Source organism: Fringilla coelebs (assembly GCF_963513975.1).
Source record: "Fringilla coelebs genome assembly, chromosome: 5".
Taxonomy (NCBI): domain Eukaryota; kingdom Metazoa; phylum Chordata; class Aves; order Passeriformes; family Fringillidae; genus Fringilla; species Fringilla coelebs.
In genome coordinates this window covers 38761323-38782253 of record NC_140033.1, presented here as the reverse complement: position 1 = coordinate 38782253, position 20931 = coordinate 38761323, and the positions used below count along the sequence as shown (strand labels likewise).

The following is a 20931-nucleotide window of genomic DNA, read 5'->3' as shown; positions in this document are numbered from 1 at the left end:
TGTTGAGTTCACACTGTGAACTGCTCTGTGGCGCTCTTATTTCAGAGGATTCATGGTTAACCACCTTTTCCTGACAACTGGTGAATTTAGTTCTCTTCAGTCTCTCTTCCTGTCTCAGTTTCAGTTGAAACTGCTCTGCAAGGGAGGGAGGGAGGACAGTGAGATAAACAGAGCGAGTAATGTGATTTCTGTAGGAAGGCTGTGCAAGGCCAGGTTGGATGGGAATCTCAGCAACCTGATGTTCCTGCCCAAGACAGGCATTTGGAACTAGATGAGTCTCTTCCAACCCAAAATATTTTATGATTCTATGAAATACTTAAAAACAAGAAACTAGGCTTAAATGTGTTGTAAATTTAAGAGTACCAGTGGTAGAAGCAGTTGCTAATTCAGAAATATGTATTTCAAAAAGTGTCAGTTTGAAACTAAAAGCTTTAACACAGGCTTTATAATGGGTGAAAATTCAGAGTGAAACTAAATTTTGTTTCTTTGATAGTAGAATTAGGACATAAAAATGAATTTCGGAACAATGCTGCTTCTCTGAATACAAAACCCATTTTAATATAATCAAAGCAAATAATTCTGCTTTGAACAGATAAAGATAAGAGTACTTTTATTTCTTCTTTATTTCATTTTAAATTCTAATTACCTTTCTGATTCAGTTTAGCACAATGTGTCAGCATAGCTGTAAGGGAGTATGGTATGTGATGGCAGAGGAACAAGCAACCCAAGGTAAAGAGAACAGGAACCACTTTTAACCAGCTCTGCTGCTTTAATTTGATTCTTGAGTACATTAGCACAGATGTTCATGTCCTGCTAAGTCCTCTTGGACCCACTGGAATTACTTCACTGGAAAAATTGAAAGAGGGGACAAACTATACTCCAGACCCACTGTGTGAGGTCTTTTTCCTGTTTCCAGTATTCACATGGCCATTCAGAATGGCTGTTGGACTTGTTTTATCCCTTTAATATGTTCTTCTGTGTTCATATTTTTGACTCTTTTCTGTACCAAGAGTAAAAAAGGAAAAAATAAAATGTGATGGCGGAGGTGTCAAACAAAAAACATGTTTGTTTTCATAATAGATGAAAAATAATTTATGGAATAGATCAGAATACTGATCTAATCAGTAAAAGGGTAGGTTTTAATCTCTCTGTGGAGAATGGAGACGAATTTACCAAAACTTTTAAAAATAAGTGTAATGTCTGAATGCCTAAATTAGATGGTGTTACCTGTTTAGATGTTAACATTAATGAAAATCAGTAAAAATCATAGCCCCATGTAAGGTGGATGGTGTATGGCCCTGCTTCATGTATATGGGACAGTGGTCTAACAGACTGATAGGCTTTCCCTACAAGATTTCTGATTTTTTCATAATAATTATAGGTTTGTTTTTCCTGTCTTTTGGGGAAGTGTGCTGTCTGCTGAATTCTTTGGGTGCTTACTCCCTGAAGAACCAAGCATTTTGATGTTTCTTTTAAAATTGCCTCTTTTTAAGGCTACCGACTAAGTTCTGTTTCCCCATCACCTACGTTCTTAACGCGTAGTATCAAGAGCCAGCTATATCACCTGCCACTCGCACTGAAATACAAAGTCATGGCAAACAGTTTAAAGTCTAGCATGTTCAGCAGGTATCTGGTTATCCCCTTCTGGGTATTTATGGGAAAAGATTAAAATGTTGTTTCCAGCGCAAGCTAGACCTACCTAGGACTGGTCTGTGTGGGAGCCAGGTGCTGTTGATCTTTGCTGGTCTTTGCAGTCCAGGTTTCAGGTTGTTGAATAAATGGAAAGTGGGGTTTTTTTCTGGACTTCAGTGTACTTCCTTTTTCTTATCAGAAAAGGTAACCAGACTTTGTATTCTCAACTTTACTTTGACTTTATGACTGATTAGCTAAATTTCCAAATTGGTTCTCAAAGGAAACAAGTTTTATATGATTGCACTGGCAGCTGCCGTTCTGTTTGAGGCCCATTTGCTAACTTAGGTCAAATGTGGCAGGGTAATGAGTGCTTCATGTGGAAATGCCTCTCTGCCAGTTGGCGAGGCTGGGGTTGAGGGAGAGAAAGCAATTCATGGGATGAAGGGCATCTTACGTGTGAGCTCCCGTGTTCTGCTTGCCCTAGGAGCTGGCTGGTGTATGTGCTGTGCAGATGTGTTTTGCAAGCGCTTGGAAAGAGCTTCAGGATGGCCTGTGGTTTCACTAAGTGGTAACTGATGCCTTAGGTGGGAGCTGTGGGGCATGGAGGGAGAGATTGGGGATAAGGGCAGATGACTGCAAAGAACTGAGATGAATCTTGGAAGGGCTGTAAGAGATGTGCAGAAGGAAGACCTACAGCTGTCTGTGTCCTCTGTTCAGATTCTGGGACAGAAATAATAGTGAGAATTTATCTTTCTGAGTTACTGCAGCATCAGTGGAACTCTAGTTACTTACATCTTGCTTGTACGTTGCTTTTTCCTTTGTAATAACTTGCAGGCTGAGGTCTAGAAGGGCAGTCTGTTCAGAGGCTACTGCTTTAAGTTTATCATGCTGCTCTGACAAGCTTTCCTTTTGTGGTTGAGATGTCAGTCTTTAACAATAGAGGCACTTCTGACACTCGATAAATACTGCTTTTAGAAGTGAGCAGTGCAGTAGAAATGGAAAAACATTTAGATAAAATTTCTTTTATAACATTTTTTTCTTGGCTTTCTGTCTTAAGGTACCTGATGATAGTGAGAAGTGCCTTTCCTATGGAAAGTGCTAAGAGTGATAGGATCTATCTAACACCTGCCTGTAGTTCTGTTAAGAAAAAGGGGACGTGGAGACATAGGATGCAGTAGATTCATGTTTTTCAGCAATAGAATCAATTGCAATTTGTTGTATTAGACTTAAGATAGGTATTACCTTTTTGGAGACAACAGCAAGTTTTTAATAAAATATTTTTGGTTGTTATGAATGTGCAGTTTCTCATAATACCTGAAAAGTGTATTTGAGCTCTCCTGATTCTTGCCATGTATGGCACAATAAACTGCCCAAATTTGGTCAAATATTTTTAGCCACTTAGTCATATGTCTTTTAATGTGCTGCACATTGATTCACTTAGCAACAGCACTTTTATGAGTATGTCTTGCCAGGTTTTCTCATGTGTATTTGAAAAATAGACAAAGATTGTCGGTTTGTGTCACAACCAGATGGTTGGATTTTTGTTTTTTGGCGAGTTTTTTTGTTTGGTTGGTTGGTTGTTTTTTGGGTTTTTTGGTTAATAGCACTAATCAGTTTTGAGATAGCTTTTTTTAACAGATAATGAATTTTTGGGAATTTTAAGATAAGCATGCAGCATATTTAAATTTACTATTCAAATACCTGTGTTTAAAAAATGTTTCTGATATACATTTATTTTTCCTTATAATTATGTGGTGAATATTATTATAGATGTAGAATATCAGTGGTTGGACAAATTGAATATCCAGAAAAACTGGATATATGGCTATAGTTGATATTTCTGTTAAGTGTAAACATCTGAGTTTCTCAAATTTGTTTTCCTCCTAAACTGATTAACCATGTCTTGTGTTTGGATTCTTTTTCACTAGGTTATAAAATGTCTTACAAAAAGAGGTGATTCTCTTCTTTCAGAGCTTGTTTTAAGTGTATAATCATTGTACACTGTTGATAAGTGAGAGAAATTGAAGACAAGTATGTTTGACAAACTTGTAGTCTTTATTGTTGGAGTATGTTAAGAAATAATTTTATGGATGGATGGATGTGACTAAAAGGTTTTCAGGTCAATTTTCAAGAATACCTGAAAAGGTAGGGAAGGTTTCATTCAAGAATGGGGTTTTGTTTTTAACTGAAAAACATAATGCAAGCAGTGTACTGCAGTCTAGTTGCAGTCTGGCTGTACCTAACTAAAGCAAATGGAGTTAAAGAAGGATAATTTGTGGCTGGTTTTGTTTGGCTGGTTACACTAGGCAGCAGCATTCTCCTCATGGTGTAGCTGTTGCCTCAGCATTTCAGAATGGAGGAAAGCTTCAGGATTCATTTTAGAGCACGCAATTGCTTAAATAGGGATATCTGACTTGTTTTCTTTCTATAGTAAAACATTATGTAATTTTGGGGATTTTTCTGAAAAGTAAAATTTATACCTTAATTGCATTTCATTAGAGGCGTAATTCCCTGGCAGGATTTAGGAGCCCAAGAGTAGAGGTTCTCATTTCAGCCATGTGGCTATGTAGTATTGTTGATTTATTAAGCTGAAAAATTAATACCAGTCTTGTGGGGTCTAGCTGCTTGGAGTTCTTGCTGCCCTGAAATGCAGAGGGACTTTTCTCTCAGTTGCTCTGCCCTTTTAAGGGCAGCAGGATAGAAGTTGGCAAGAAAACTCACCAAGCACCCTGTGAGAAAAGCACCCTGACTCGAACACAGAGAAGAAAGGCAAAACAGGAGTCAGTCAAGATGGAGGTCTGGAGAATGGCAGTAGTTCTGCATCTGAGCAACACTGTTTGCTTGGTAATTAAGAGATGTGGGCAGATAATATTTTTGCAATTGCCAACATGATACTCAAATAAGTTTATAAACAGGAGTGATTAATAGACTGTTAAAAGATTTATGGTGGTATAGAATATACTGCAGTAGAAAACAGTAGGGGGATGTTGAAATACTGTGTAGCATCCCCATCATACTCCATAGCTTCATCTGCATTATGGTATTATTTTCAAAATCCTTTCCTATCTCTTAGTCACAATTCTCCTTCATGGTGTAGCGGTTTATTCAATTTTAATGTCCACTCAAGTGGCTGAGCTGGGCCTGGGATGAAGTGAGGACCTGAGGAATCACTTTATACTGGAGAATAAGGCTTCGGTGGGGATTGTAAAGGGCTTCTCAGAAAACCAGAATGCATTTACCTGAGAAAATAATATTTTTTTTGCTTTTTTAAACTGTTTAAACTCATTTATTTAAAAAGTTTTATAAATCTGGAGCACCTTCTGTTTTATCTCTCACATTCTTCCTGTCTTGCTCTCAGATCCCAACAGAGAAATCATACTTCCTCATCGGAACTGAAAATACTTAACGTTTTCTCCTGAAGATTTTGCTTAAAGATGCTCAGTATTGTAGAACAGCTTTGATATGAACTTACTCCTTAACTCTTTCTTTCTTTGTAGGCTTGTATAGATGATAACGTAGATATGGTGAAATTTCTGGTGGAAAATGGAGCAAATATTAATCAACCAGATAATGAAGGCTGGATACCTCTACATGCAGCTGCTTCCTGTGGATATCTTGATATAGCAGAGTAAGACTTTTTCCTCTTTTTTAAAATCCATGTATTTTGCTAATACATTGCTAGAGTGACAATAGAAGTAGATGGTATTCATAAGTTGTGGTTTTAGTTGCCTCTGGGATGTGTAGTGAGGAAGAATGCTTTGATATTGTGTGTTGATTGTGAAGTGTGCTACCTCTATAACTTTGTGTGTTGCACTTTCTCTTTCTAGGTTTTTTACATTGCATATTAGGTAGTTGCAAACATAAGGCTGCTTATGACTGTCAGATTGTTTCTTTGTTGTTGTTGTTGTTGTTGGATTTTTTGTTTGTTTGTTTTTTGTTTTGGTTTTTTTTGGTTTTTTTCGGTAGAAAGACTTTCTGGGGGAAGGCACAGGGACAATGTTCCAAATTATATTTATTAATAGTCTGAAACATTATCCTGGGATAAGTCTATGTATAGGAGATAAGTTTTACAGTTGTATTTGCAGTCTTGAAATGTTTGTTTTTCAGCTGTGGTATAGAACAATTGGCTAGTTCTTTTGGCTGTGGAGCAAAAGCCTACAGTAAAAGCTGGATGCCCATTTCAGTATTAGTTAAAGTTTACTCACTACTGAATTCCAGGAGTGGTTTTGTTATTTTTGAAGTCTGTTGAGGGCCACTGAAGGTGTGCTAAAATCAAAGTTTTTGAGAGGTTATCTCTTTGAGCCTGAAATTACTGTTCTTTTGAGAAAATGTGTGGCATATGTTGTTCAGCACACTGTTGTTGCAGTTAAGCAGTTAATGAAGTCTTTTTTAAAACCCTTCAGGTAAACACAAAATTCATTCATTTTACCAAACTCATTGTGACATCTGATCCAGTGTAAGATTTGAATAAAATAGAAAGTAGTATTTTATCATGTAATGATACACTAATTGCAGTGGTGAAGAATGAAAATTGTGAGTTTGTTCTGTGAGTTTTAGAGTTTTGCTTGCTGCAGTCTTGAGAGAAGTGAAAAATTCTGGGGGCTCTAGTATATCATTCTGCCTGGATTTTTTTTTTTTTTTTGAGGTGTTTACACAGTGACATGCTTTGTATATCCTTAGTATACCTGGGGCACTGTGTGACCACTAACTTTGTAATCTGCATTTCTAAGTATGTAGATGTTTGATGCTGTCATCCCCCTTGCATGAGTACTGGAAGTATTTACTTCTTATTATACTATGACAAGAGTTTCCCTGCAAATTGAGATAATATAGGCCTTTCTACAGTTTAGTGGAGGTAAAACACCTGCCTTTATTCCACAATAGGAAAAAGTTTAGTTAAGTGATCTTGATTTGGCATTGCAGCCAAACATAAGGCAGTTGTTTAGGAAAGAGTGAGCAATGTCCCATGTCCACTGAGCAGTTTTTCACTATTGACTTGAAAATCTGAGATCTATCTGATTCTTATTCTCTCAGATTGGAGCAGAACCTATCTGCATATTTTCTATAGAAAGCCTTTAGAGAAATGGGGTTATTGAACTGTAGTCCTTTGGGATGTGAGAATTTAAGATGTTGGAAGAGCAGTGTTTCTAAGGTACATGGAGTTTTGAAGATAAGCTGTTGAAACAAATTTCCATATACAGCTGAGAAGGGGAACCTGATGTGAATGAAGCAGTATTTATATCTGTTGATGTCCATAGAGTTTAGATCTTCTTCAGACTGCTTCTCCACAATCTCATCTTCAAATAAGTTACAAAAATGAATTCTAGAAACCACAGTTTGCAGCTGAAGCAAAACTGAGTGCTGTGTCCAGTTCTTGGCCCCTCAGTTGAGATGCTTGAGCGCATCCAGAGGAAGGCAGCAAGGCTGGTGAGGAAAGGCTGGGAACAGAAACCCTATGAGGAATGAGGGAGCTGGGGTTCTTTAGCCGGGAGAAAAGGAGATTCAGGGGTGACTGTTCCACTCTACAACTCTCTGAACGGAGGCTGTAGTCAGCTGGGGGTTGGTCTCTTTCACCAGGCAGCAGCTGACAGAATGAGAGGACGCAGTCTCAAGCTGCATCAAGGGAAATATAGGTTGGATATTAGGAAGAATTTTTTTACAGAAAGGGTGATACTGGAATGGTTTGCCTGGGGAGGTGGTGGAGTCACCCTGCCTGGATGTGTTTAAGAAAAGATTGGATGTAGCGCTTAGAACCATGGTTTAGTTGAGGTGCGAGGGCATGGGTTGGACTTGATGATCTTTAAGGTCTCTTCCAACCTAGTCATTTTATGAATTCTGTGGGGGAAGGTGAAAGGATAATACAATAAACCACCAGAGATTAGAAATTTTATTTTTATTTAGTCCATAGTATGTGCTGGATTCAGCATCTGCTTTAGTGAGGATGCATTCCTGGGAAGCATGAGAATATGTGTGTGTCTGTGACTGAATGTGATGTATTGTACTTTTAGCACCTATTTTTGTGCAAGAGAGAAGACACTCAGGGAATGAGTTCTATTGTTTTCTAAGTTTATTAATAAAGGGCTGGGAAGAGTCTGACCTGTGCTTCCCTTTCTTGTCCTTCTGTGGAATTGCCTGTTGCACAGCTTTGTAATTCTTCTCAAACTGGGGAGTTGGCCATCTTGTTTCTACTTCTTCTGCTGCCATCTTAAGTTTTCTTAGGCCCTTCCTGCCTTCCTTCCTGCCTTCCTTCCTGCCTTCCTGCCTGCCTTCCTGCCTGCCTTCCTCCCTCCTTCCCTCCCCCACTTCCTTCCCCACTTCCACCTGCTCGCCTGCCTTTTAGTTGGAATTTTCTTACTGAAGTAGCACAACTGTTTTAAATCATCCAAATATGCAAAAGATTATTTCAGCTTGCATGTCTCAAAATCTGAAATGATATTTAAGAAAGCAAATGAACTAGGAGATTTTAATTCTAATCCTAGAATTACAGAGTATTTGAGTTGGCAGGGACTTTTCATAGGTCAACTAGTCCAACCTTTCTGCAGTGAGCAGGGACATCTACAACTAGATCAGGTCATTCAGAGCCGTGTTCAACTTGGCCTTGAACCATTCAGGAGTGGGGCATCTGCAACTTCTCTGGGCAATCTGTTGTGCTGTTTCACCATAAAGTCATTTGTGTTGGAAAACACTTCCAAGATCACTGAGTCCAGCCTTTGACTCAACACCACCATGACAACTAAACCATAAAGCTTTCCTGCCCAGTTGTTTCTTGAGTGCTTCCAATGATGGTGACTCCACAGCCTCTCTGGGCAGCCTGTTCCAATGCTTAACTACTCTTTTCAGTGAGAAGATTCTTCCTGAACCTCCCTGGCTCAGCTTGAAGCCATTTCCTTTTGTCCAGTCCCAACCCCCACCTGGCTACAGCCTCCTTTCAGGGAGTTGGAGAGAGGTCTCTCCTGAGCCTCCTTTTCTCCAGGCTAAACAACCCCAGCTCCCTCAGCCACTCCTCACAGGACTTGTGCTCCAGACCCCTCCCCAGCCTTGTTGCCCTTCTCTGGGCATTCTCCAGCACCTCAATGCCTTTCTTGCAGTGATGGGCTCAGAACCACACACAGGACTCAAGGTGTGGCCTCACCAGTGCCAAGGACAGGGACACAATCCCTGCCCAGCTCCTGCTGGCCACACTGGTGCTGATCCAGGCCAGGATGCCATTGGCCTTCTCGGCCACCTGGGCACACGCTGGCTCATGTTCAGGCACTGTCACCAGCATTCCCAGCTGCTTTATCCCTTGGGCAGTTTCCAGCCACTCTGTCCCCAGCTGTAGCACTGCGTGGGGTTGTTGGGACCCAAGTGTAGGACCCAGTCCTTGGCCTTATTGAACCTCATCCAGCTGGCCTTGGCCTACTGATCCATCCTGTCCAGACCCTTCTGCAGAGTCTTCCTGCCCTCCAGCAGATCAACACTCCTGCCAAACTTGGTGTTACCTGAGGGTGTCCTAGATCCCCTCAGCCAGATCATCCATAAAGATAATAAACACAACTAGCCCCAGTGCAGAGCCCTGGGGAACGCTAACTACCATCTGGATGTAACTCTGTTCATCACCACTCTCTGGGTGCATCTATCAAGAAAGTTTTTTATCCAGCAAGGAATGTGCCTGACTGGGCCATGTGGAGCCAGTTTCTCCAGGAGACTGCTGAGAGGGAATGTGTCAAAAGTTTTTCTGAAGTCCTGGTGGACAGCATTCACAGCCTTTCTCATCCAGTTGGTGGGTCATCTGGTCATAGAATGGTGATCAGATTGGTCAAGCAGGACCTGCCTTTCCTAAACACATGCTGGGTGTGCCTGATCCCTTGGTTGCCCTGTAGGTGACACTCAAAGTTAAGAGTTTCTTCGTAATGTCTAATGAAAACCTTCCCTCTTTCAGTTTGAAGCCATTCCCCCTTTTCCTGTCACTGCATGCTCTTGTTAAAAATTCCTCTTCAGCTCTCCTATAGGCCCCTTAACATACAAGAAGGCTGCTATAAGGTATATATGTGAGCTGTAGCATACACATTACTCTTAAGTAGTCCCTACTGCTTCTCAGATGTTCCTGAGAGTGAGTGCACTCATGTGCTGGAGATCTGTGAGAAGTACAGAATATGGAGGAAGCTTCTCTGAAAAAAAAACCCTGATATCTCAGGAAGCCACCACTTCAGCAATGTTTTTGCCTTGGTCCCATGCTAATTACTAGTGGGGTGCGTGAATATGTGGCATGGCCTCCCACTTGTTGGGATTTTATTTTGCTCTGTACTGTCTGGTCAGTGGGCTTGTCATTGCAGGTGTATTCCCTGTCCCTGTTACCCTCCACTGTGTTCACCACTCCTGTGACAGCTTCTCCCAGCAGTATCTTCTGTGCCATTTCAGTTTCCTGCTCCTTCAGAACAGCCATCTTGTCTTGAATATGCTTCCTGTCTCTTCTAAAAAAAATGCATCTTCCACTTTTAGAAATGTTTGTCTTATAGAAGGCCACTTCAATTGAAATACATCAAAGAACGTGATTGGGTGTGTAACAATGTGTCAGCTGCTTGCAAAGGGGGAGTTGTGCTGTAAAATTTCTGGCATGGAATGCAACTGCTTCTGTTGTTTCTGACATTTGTAAATATTGAGAGTGTTTCAGGTTATTAGAAGTTCTTTGAATACTTCAGTTTTAGAATTGTCTATTTAGATTGCTGTTCTTCTAGTTTATGATTATGTAAATCACCTTGCAAGTAATTGTAATATGAATATGTTTTAAATCAAAATTCTTCAACATTTCCAGAACAGGTGGATTTTGTATAGTATGTTCTCTTTTCTGTTCTCCACTTTTTTTATGCACAGAAAGCTTTACCCAAGCAAGCTTTTTTTTTTTGGTCACTCGTATGTTAGTGTAAATTGAGAAGTCAACATGAAATGCTTTGTAAAATTATAGTTATATGAAAAGAAACAAACTTGAATGCAGGACTTGAACAGAAATTTTGTGTGCATTCTTTAAGATGCTAGTTAATGGGTTAGACCCTTAAATTTACCTTTATACGACTGTTCTCTTCTGTATAATGAATTATTTTATCTGATAGATCTCTTCTGTGGTTGAAAAGTTCATATATTATTTCAGTATCAGGGAATAAACAAATAACTTTTTTTGAATGAAGAAAAAGTCATGGGGGAGGGCAGAATAGTACAAAGTGGCATTTACGAACCAATTTTAAAATGCTTACTTTTTTATTTCTCTGCTATGTATTGCACCAGATAAAGAAAAATCTGAATTAGTAGAAATTTCTCTTTTGTTCAATAATTAAAGTTTGTGTAAAAAATTACTTTCTTGTGGGCTTTGTAAGTTGCCTAGTTGCGAGTATATAGTTGATGTATTCTGAACCTTATTTGCAACTGTTCAGAGGCTGCTATACAGTTATACTGCTTAAATAGGAATGCTTTTTCATTTTACCCAGAATGAAAGATGCATCCTCCAAGAAATGTAAGAAAAGTGTTTTTCAAAACTAACATAAAGTCAGTGACAGTTACAGTTTTGTTGCAAAAAACCACCCAAAAACCGAAGGGGGAGAGAGACGTCTGCTGAAGGAAGAGTAGCGTTTTCATACCTTCATGCAGTAGGTATTACAAACAGTTTGACACGTGTTTCTTTAAATACTAAAATTCCTTATGGGTTCAAGGGATGACAAATCCATGGAGGGTGGATACATTAAAAAAATATTAAGGCGGAATACATACATACAAATGGAATCTGATTTAGAAAGTCCATGAAAGTAGTTGGTAAGGTATTATATGAAAAATAGCATGTATTTGCTCTACTTTTATTCTCCTTGGAGATCTTATGTCTGGGGTTGGGCTTGTTGTTAACTGGATACTTGGGCTAACTCTTTACAGTAGCTTTTATGTTTGAGAAGCATGTTTGATACCTGTATTTTGATACCCATACAAATCCTAAGACTTAGCACAGTTTCAAAATACGCCTTCTTTTTTTAAGAGGTTTTGAAGGCTGAAGCATTTGATTACAGTCAGAAACAGAAAAACATCTCAAATTCAGAGTCTCCTCAGTCAGTTTATTTAGGAAGAGAATAGTAGTTTGACCAACTCTGCTGCTGTAAAACACCCACTTTTCCTTTCTGCCCAAAGTTTCCTATGTTATATATCCCTTCCTTCCCCTAATATTTAAAGCAGACTTTAACAGGCTTGTGTGTAACCACAGGCTTGCTGCTGACGCCCATCTGTTTTTCCAGACTCCAGACACCTGAAAGTGAACCCAGCCAAACTTGTTTGCTGAAGCCTTTGCAAACCATTGTCCCAGGATCTCCCTATTTTAGTAACAGTCCATTAAGACTAAATGAATGCTCCTTGTCTGATAGACAGAGGACTTTGAGACAGTCCTGCAAACCTGTAGTTGGATATCTAGATGTTCAGTGATAGGTGGTTTTCTTACAGCTCTAATTGTCTTGGGGAGACTGCTGTGGGTGCTGCCTGGTAGTGATTCCTGCTTGTGGTACAGGACCAGTGCTCATCTGGCAACAGCTAGTCAAGAGAATTCAGTGGAGTTTGACAACATGATTAGAGTGATCTAACTTGGGACTATAGCAGAAACAGGCAGATACTCACTTCCTCCCTTGGTATTGCCTCCTCCACCTTCCCTCTTGTGTTTATCTAATGATCACACAACAATGTGGGAACTATATGCATAAGAATAGCCTTCAGGGGATTTGGAGGCTTTATTCTCTTTTGGATCACTGAGCTGACCTGGCTTGCCAGCAGCACTTGGCATAGATATGCAGGTAAAAAAAATGTCTAAGCTGCTTTTCAGACATATCTTGTACTTTTGATCAGAAGCCTGGCTGAGTAGAGCTGTCTGTTCAGTGGTGGAATCCCATGGTTCATCTCCCAGCTCATGAGCCTGAACCACTTGGTACTGTTCAATGTTCTTTCATGGTATCTGAGGGTGTTAGTGCCAGAAAATGTTTCAAAGCAATTGTTTTTAATCCATCTTCTCCCAAAGTTTTAATAACTTGATCATCTGAAGCTATTTCTTACTTATTAGTGAGTTTTTAGTCTAAACTCTTTTGCTATAACCCATTTTAATCCTAAAGAGCAAAACATTACTTGGGCAAAGCACACTAATAAAAATGTCAGGGATGGCTCCTGTCTCCTTCAGCTTGGTTACAAGTTATGGTTTTAATTAAGTAAGTAGGAAGTGATATTACTATCAGATATGGATCTTTGGAGAATAATCGGAAATTTGGATTTTTGAACAAGGTAAAGCTTGTGGTGTGAGGCGAACCACATGCAAACTGATGATGCAAACTGGTATGGGGTTTGGTCTTACAGAGATGCTATAAGGTGAAGGGATGTTTTTGTCAGGATCCAAAATGTTTTTTAAAATACTAGGAAATGTTAACTGGAGGTGTAAAATTAAAAGGAAAATAAAGCAAAGATGAAACATCATACAGCCCACTCAAGATAATGAGAAGAGGACTTTAGAAAGATAAAACAAGTCATGTGACAAAATAAAAATGGGGAAAGAAGATATATGCCCAGCCAAGGAAAAACATCTCTTCTAGAAGAATGACTGACTCTTACAAGTTGATATTGGTACAGTGTTTGTTTTGAGAGCTGGGAAAAGGTCACTGTGGGCTTTAGAAGATTGTTACAGTTAATTTCCATTTTTTGCCTCCTTTCTGGAAAAACAGATTGGGAAAAAAACGTATCCCCTGCTCTACTCCCCCCCCCGCCCCCCCGCCCCGGTCAAAAGTGTGATGCTCTGTACAACATAAAAGTTCCTCCTTCCCCAAACTTGCGTTAGTTATCTGCAAGGATAAAGCTAAATTCTGTTAGATAAAATAGTGGACAGACTGGGAGTAGATCAGTGAGGTAGTATCAGTTGGCATTTTCTTTTATGAAGATGTAGTGGCAGTGTCCTGTTTCCGGTATGTTTTTGCTGCATATATGTATGTCCTAAGAATAATGAAATGCTAATGAAATTGTTAAGGTTGATAGCGAAGTTCCCTTTTTGAAATTATATCATTATTTGGTAGAATTTAATCTTTTCTACTGTGTAGCTGGGATCTGATGTGTGGATAAAACCCAGCTGACAGAACTACACAGTAAAATATGGTTGATGGGTTAGAGGAAACTATAGGACTTAACCGATTTCTATACGTATTTGTTCAGGTGAGGGAGTCAAGGAGAGCTGGTCACTGTAGAATGTACAAAGTGTGTGCTCTGTAGCTGCCTTCTTTCAGATTAGCTTACTGTGTGCATCTCCACCTTTGACCCTAAATATTTTTAGTTAGTGTATTAGTATTTAGTAAGTGTTCCTGTTCTTCTAAGGGTAAATGTAATAGAAATTAAGTTCAGAGATATCTTCCTCAGGAACACGATTTAATGGGAAATGGGAACACAATTTAATGGGAATTTTAATACAGTTTAGCAGTTCATTCAGTGTAGTGAAAAGTCAAGGGACTGATGCCCATTGTATTGCTCAGCACACTCTTAATATTTGTCTGAAAAAGAATTTGAAAATGGAGCTGATGTCTAAAAAAACCATCATGCTTTGAGAAGTGAAACAGGAGAGATCTTACTTGTTTCTCACAAAACATTGATTTTATTGGTATTCTGAGAACAGTTTAAAGTAGATGCCTTACATCTGAATTCTGAAGTAAAGGTGGTACAAATGGAAAAGAACACATACAGAAGAGTGATAGATAGGGAAACCTGAGAGGTTGTGTAGACTCACAAGAAACAACACTCAGGTCCTTCCTGGCTGATAGCTTGTAACTGCCCATTGCCACCACTAAGTTCCTGTTTTCTAGGTAGGACTAGAACACGGGAGAACAGCTCTAGGTATATTATATACATGAGCAACCAAGTTCTGAATTCCACAAAGGCTTGGTGAGTATGGTATGCTGTCGCATGTAAGGGCCTCATCAACCAATTCAGAATTGCTATGTGACAGAGGCAATGATAGACCCTCTGTAGACCGTGGAATCTATGGAATTATTAGTGCTGTGGACCACCGAGTATAGTATTTATTGAGTTGTCTGATAGAAAAATAATTTAATTCGCAACAAAGTTGGTTTTGAGGATTGTGTTCTAGGAGAGAACAAGGTTGTGGTATAGATTGTCACTTCTGCATCTCAGTTTTGACTTTCTTTCAGCTTTTACTTGAGTGGTTTTATCTGTTGTGAGTTTGACCTGTTCTGGCACATACAGTAGACTTTCTAGTGACACTAAAATAATTTGTGACTACTTGTCCTGTCTTAAAGCCATGTCTTTTGTTGGCTATCCTAAACTGCGTCATTTCAGTGCAAATGATCATAATCTGCATGTGGTTTTCTAGTCTTATCCCTGACTGAGAAAGGATAAAAGATGTTTGATTTCTCCTAAAATGCATGTAGATGTAGCTATGGTGTCTCTAGACACATAAGGGCTGCTGTGCATTGATGGAAGTGGGTTATTTGGGTACAATTCAGACACGAAGACACAGAAATGTGAGGGGTTTCTATAAGTAGTGGATTTGCTAAGAAAAAAGTATTAAAAAGTAATTATTTGAAACCTCTTTATTATAGACAAAATACTGCTTATCAAATTTGAATGAAGAATAGGACCTTCTTTTGGAAGAGGATTGATTTCAAGGAAATTCAAAGCAGACTGAACATGTAAACAATTGCCATGAAGTGCAGATTGCTGGTATCTAAATGGGGGTCAGACTAAGTTCAGTACTACTGAGTGATGCTAGAAACTGCACTGTGATAGTAATGTTGCTTTACAGAGAGGTCTGCTTACTATATAGTTACGTATTATAAGTACAAATAAGATAAGTTCTGTGATGTAGTAGTTACGTATATGCTAAGATCTGTTTAACACAGGAAAAGAATTGATCTTGGATTAAATTTTTCTGATATAAATGCAATCATGTGGCTGTTGGAGAAAAACAAGCCTATTAAGTCCATACTCATAACTTCTGCTGAAATGGAAGTCAACAGGTAAGATCATTATTTTTGGTGCTACCATACCCAAATATAGCAATGCTGCTTTTGGCATAAGGCAGGAGGGATGGTGAGCGGCTGGTGGGGCTACCTCTTGATAGCCGAGGAAAGTGGGAAGCAGCATGGTCTTCCTTCTCCCTCCTCCTCTTCTGCCTCCATGCTGCTGTTACCTCTTCTTCTCAACCACTGTAACTCAATCCCAATTGTTCACCTTGATGATGGTTAGGTAAATTACCACAAATGCTTGGACACTTGCTATGTGAAAGCATTCCAAGCATAGTGTTGTCAGCTGGAGTTACTGTATGACCTCCACAGCTGCAGCGAGACATTTTTCATACTCAGCCTTCACTTTTGCACAGTATGCTGCAAGCTTCAATATGAACGCTCGTTCATGAAGTGCATCATGAAAATAACATTTGAAATGCACTTTAAAAATACTTCTTGTTTTGCTTCATTTCATTCGTGCTGAAATTTTTGCCCTGTATTCTTACTGGCAATGTCAGGCTCCACTTCAATTTTTTCTTGGGTGCTGCTTCATTTGGAGGTTTTTTTGTGGTACGTTGGTTTTTGGTTTGATCTTTTTTTGGAATAGGCCATATGTTTCCCTATATGGCATTCTTCGTGTTTTCGACTTCACTTGCTTCTCTCACTGTTTATTTTCACCTAAACGTTGCTCTGCCACCTCTCAAATGTCTTTCCCTCTATGTGGATAAGGCAAAATATGAAGGCTTAGTTGCTTTTCAGATGCTGCAAGTAGGAATTTTTCCTTTTCCATCTGTGAGTTAAGTTTAGCTGGCCACCTACGTACAAACATTTCTAGAGCTGGCTGCTTTCAGAGGTTTCTTGGAGCCCAAGAGAACTAAAACTAACCAGATACTGTTATCTACACTGTTTCTTTTATGCTCCTGCATACCAAAAAGGAAGAAGGATGGGATTCTACTTGGTGTGCTTCCTTGGGCATACAAGTAGCAGTGGAGGCTGGGAGCAGCCAACTATATGCAAAATTCAGTGGTGTGTTGGTATGTTATGGAATGTTAGCTTCCTATTCATAAATATTTTTTTTCCATAGGTATGATATTTAGAAGTGATAGAAAGTGGTGTTTACATAGGAAGATTTTTTTTGTTTGTTTGACTATTTTGATAGCTTGGGGAGTATTTGACAGTTTTGAAGCAAAGATGTGTGTCGGTCCAAGATGCCTTTCATAAGAGCTTTACGGGAGAGAATCAGAAGCTGGATTTGATGCGATCTGCAAGAGCTATTGCATATTGAAGGACATAAAAAAGTCTTTGCAAACTGGTTAATTATTTAGAAAAAAGATACATGCTTTAGTCTGGATTATCCTGATGAGAATTGAAAATAAATGTCTCCTTCTATTTGCTTAAAATATTTTGGCCATTTTTTTTGTTATTTTTTGGGTTTTTTTTTTAAGCATCTCTAGCTATTCCTGGGGTTTGTGTTCTGCAAGAGAAAAACCATAAATTTACCTCAGGTCTCTTGTTGATATTAGCTGTCTTAAAATCATCACTCATGTATTGCATAGTAAATAATTGTCTAGTTATGCCAAATAACCCTAATTGGTCTGATTTAACTTGGTGTTTTGCATAGCTGCTAGCTGATGATACTGCTTATGGGGGGAGCATTCCTTTTTAAAAAGAGCTGCAGCACTCTTTTTTCAGAAGAGGAAGATGTGAGTGAAAGTCTTCTGGATTTCGCAAAGCAGCATAACCTTAGAAGTGCATGAGTTTTTTCATTATTTGGTTTAAATTTAAATGCCATCACAAAAGCCTGTCCTTCTTATGCCAGTCTCTATTCAGTTTTAAATGCTCAGAGGCAGAATGTTGAGACACAGCAGCGACTGACAGTGTGGGATGACATTTTGCAGGGTGCCTGAATAAGACAGCCCTGTGAGTTTGACTTTGCTTTTCAAGTCATTTGATTTGTTCTCCTTTGGTCTTGGAATCATGCAGGAGAAAGTATTCTAGGTCCTCTTGAATTTCTACAGTTTTGGTTCCAGTGCTGAATTTCGAACCTTCATTTTCTTTTATAAATCATAGATTCAGAATAGAGAACTGTGGTACTCAGCTGTGGAGAAAGGGGGTTGAGGAAAGTTACCTGTTGGTTTTCTCCCCAGGGGCTGAGGAGAGTCTGTGGTGATGCAGAGCAGGGGCTGTGTGAGGGGTCCCTGCCCAGGCAGGCAGGGCTCCTCGGTGCCTGGCCAGACCTGCTGTTGCCTGCCCCACGTTGCACGTTTTAACACTCTCCACCAAATGCTTATAGGGATTACAACATAGGTTTCCAAAAGTGAAGTTGTGGCTTTTTGTCATTACATTTATCTGGGGTTTGGATTACATGTTCAAAAGTGAGTGTAACATTGCGAGGGTGCATGAGGGAGTGATTGAGGGGTGCCTGTACACTGGCTATTCATACCTGTTCAGCCAACTGTTTTCCGTGGGGCTTCCCCAGTGACACGGCATATCTATACTGTGTACCACAACAGAATTTAGCATAATGTTACTCTAATGCTACTGGATTTGCTTCAAGTTTGTGCTATTTTAAGACATTCAAGAAAAATAAAAAGACCAGGACTTTCTTCAATGTTTTATTTTGAGAAGTGCATCCTTATAATTCAAGAATCACATAAAAGTTATAGTCCTTATCTCTCAATATGTTGTCCATACAGGTATGTATACCTTTTCTTACCTGGCCTATAAGTGTTATTTTTGCTGAAAGTTAAATACCAAATAAAACCCCAAACTGATAAAACCAGATCAAAACAAAACTGTATTTGGAAATGACAAGTAATCTTGAGTTAGCATTTCTACACCTTGTCTGAGTTAATAAGAACATTGTTAGGAGATCAGAGTGGAACTATTTTACAGTTAAAAAATATTTTAAGAAATATTCCCAGACATTTAAAGCAATAGATCTGAGAAGGATCAGGTTTTATGGTTTCAGCGTACTTCAACTTTTAAAAAAACTGGAAATAGTAATGTTAGAATTTTTTATTTTTATTTGTTAAATGTCTCTTGGAGGCCTAATTGTTTGGCCAGAGTTATTGTAGATGTATTTTTACCAGTAATATGGATATTTTACAAAGATGTGCTTTTATAAGTGCACTGATACTTTATATTTTAAAAAAATAAACAGTGAAACAATTCTGAAAGGCTTAAAAAAAAAAAAAACCCACACAATTAAAATACATATTCCAAAATCATCAGTTTTTAATTTTTTTCCTTTTTTATGTCTTCAAATGAGGGTTTACACAGCTGCATGAATACAGTGATACTTTTTCAGTCTCTGGCTCCTTCTTATCATTCAGTTAAGATACTAATGGAATTAATTTGAACTCCATCATGTATGGATTTTTTTTTAAACCATCTGGGTTTAGCTGAAACCTTAAATGTTAGCTAATTAGTTATAAGTTCTTGGCAGTTGTGCTGTTAGTTGGGCCTCCCACTGGCAATTAGGCCTTGTTTCCCAGGAAGGACACACTGAGCATGTTTATTTAAAATGTATATGTAACATTTTTCTAGGCAGGTTCCTCTCATCACATTTTAGGAGTCAGGAACTGCTGTCCAGTCTTCTGAACAGTCTGATGGGACCACTTGTTTGCACTAGTCTCCAATGAGCTCAGTAAGCAATTTGTAATGGCTACTTCTCTGCCCTTCCCTGTGCCTTCCACCCTTCTGGTGACCTTCAGGTTCAGCCAGTACTTCAAGTTAATTATATCTATAATGCCTTTGCAAACTTGTTTCCAGATACTGTGAACTGGGCCAAGGTTCGAATGTAACCATATGCCCCTCTTTCTGGTGCTGAGATAAATAATATGAAAATGCTGTCTGCAGTGTATGCTGTTATCCAAGTTTGAGCATCTTCCAGATTCTTAAGTTCTAAATTCAGAGATATGACTCAACTTTGTATACAAAGCTTCTTCAGAGAGAGGTGTTTTCCTCTCTTTTTGTCTATATATGCATTTTGTTAGCAGATGTACAGATGCACAAAGTTCAGTTGTAAGGGTTTTTTATTGGTTTGGGATTTTTTAAAATTCAGAATGTAGGCCACGTCGCTAGTTAAATTGTTTTTATTTCCAGTTCTTGGGATTGGTTTTGGTGTGGTCTGTTTGGCTTTTGTACAGTAATCTTAGAGGGTTGGTTTTTATTTTCTCAGATATACTGAGATTCCAGCCCTTTATTTGTGATATAAAAATATATTTTTCACTAAAGGATGGGAGAGTATATGGGTTTCATAATAATTCTAGAAAAATAAATGTTTGCTTTTTTTTTTTTTTCAAAGTAGTTAATTTCAGTTTTCAGTAGCTATTAAGGAGTATATAGCAGTGACTCCTAGAAGAAAAAAATACAGTTAGAAGTATATTTGCCTTCATAAAACAATGGTATTGCAAAGCAAACTTCTTCCAGTCTTACCCAGACTGCATAATCCTTGTCATGGAAATATCAGGACAAAAGTATCAGGAATTACTGTCTTTTCTTTCGCTGCTTTTGTCTTTCCTAGTATTCCTGAGATATTTACAGTTCTCTATATTTAGATCCCAAGAGTCTAAAAGTGATACCTTTAGCTTCAGTGTTAACACTTGAAGGCTTTAACTCGATAAAACAGGATGGTATGAATCCAACTACTGTTTCCTTGTCATCTATTTAGATTTAGAATGAAAACCTTCCAATACATTATACAGATTATCACTGAATTTTCTGAATTTTTCTTCTGTAGTTGTCTGTTGAACATGACCATTTTTGAACAAGTGAATTTCAAAAGATACAAATTCAAGTGCTGTACCAAAAATGTTTAGTAGGTGATGGTGGAAATCTCACATGTTTCTACTTTTTCCCTGCTTCCAAGTTTATATAAAGCACCTTTTTATAGACATGGTGTCAAAATGCATTGGTCTGGACTTTTTATTACGTAGCTTCAATTTCCTTTTCACTGTATACATGTAGCTGTATAAATTAAATAGCTGTCAAGGAAATGAAATATTATGTTTGCTTGCTTTAGAAAGATGAAATTTCAAGATGAAGGTAACATCTTCTTTAAAAAGGTAAAATACAAGCAGTTGTTTGTATACATTGTTTGGATTTTTTTCCCAAAACATGGAAGTTTTATATATGCATACATACCTACACACAGTAATACACAGTAGCATGTGAAGATTTTAGTATATGGTACCAGGGTAACTGAAATGTCAAATATACCTTTATTTGAAGTCATACTATATAAGTTTTAATTAACATTTAGTTTGAAATATAGTTCATTTGAGAAATATTTTTCTTATGTAAA

General features: G+C 38.5%; 1 protein-coding gene across 7 annotated transcripts in view; it reads left to right on the top strand.

The window, feature by feature from the left end:
* The window catches only part of PPP1R12A (protein phosphatase 1 regulatory subunit 12A), a gene marked incomplete at its 3' end in the record, with an annotated part of 112125 nt that overhangs the window by 38951 nt on the left and 52243 nt on the right, over positions 1-20931 (top strand). For all 7 annotated transcript variants that reach the window (XM_084206740.1, XM_084206742.1, XM_084206741.1 and 4 more), the window contains exon 2: positions 5130-5260. In XM_084206740.1, the coding sequence (XP_084062866.1) occupies positions 5130-5260 (131 nt within the window). The remainder of the gene's footprint in view (positions 1-5129; positions 5261-20931) is intronic.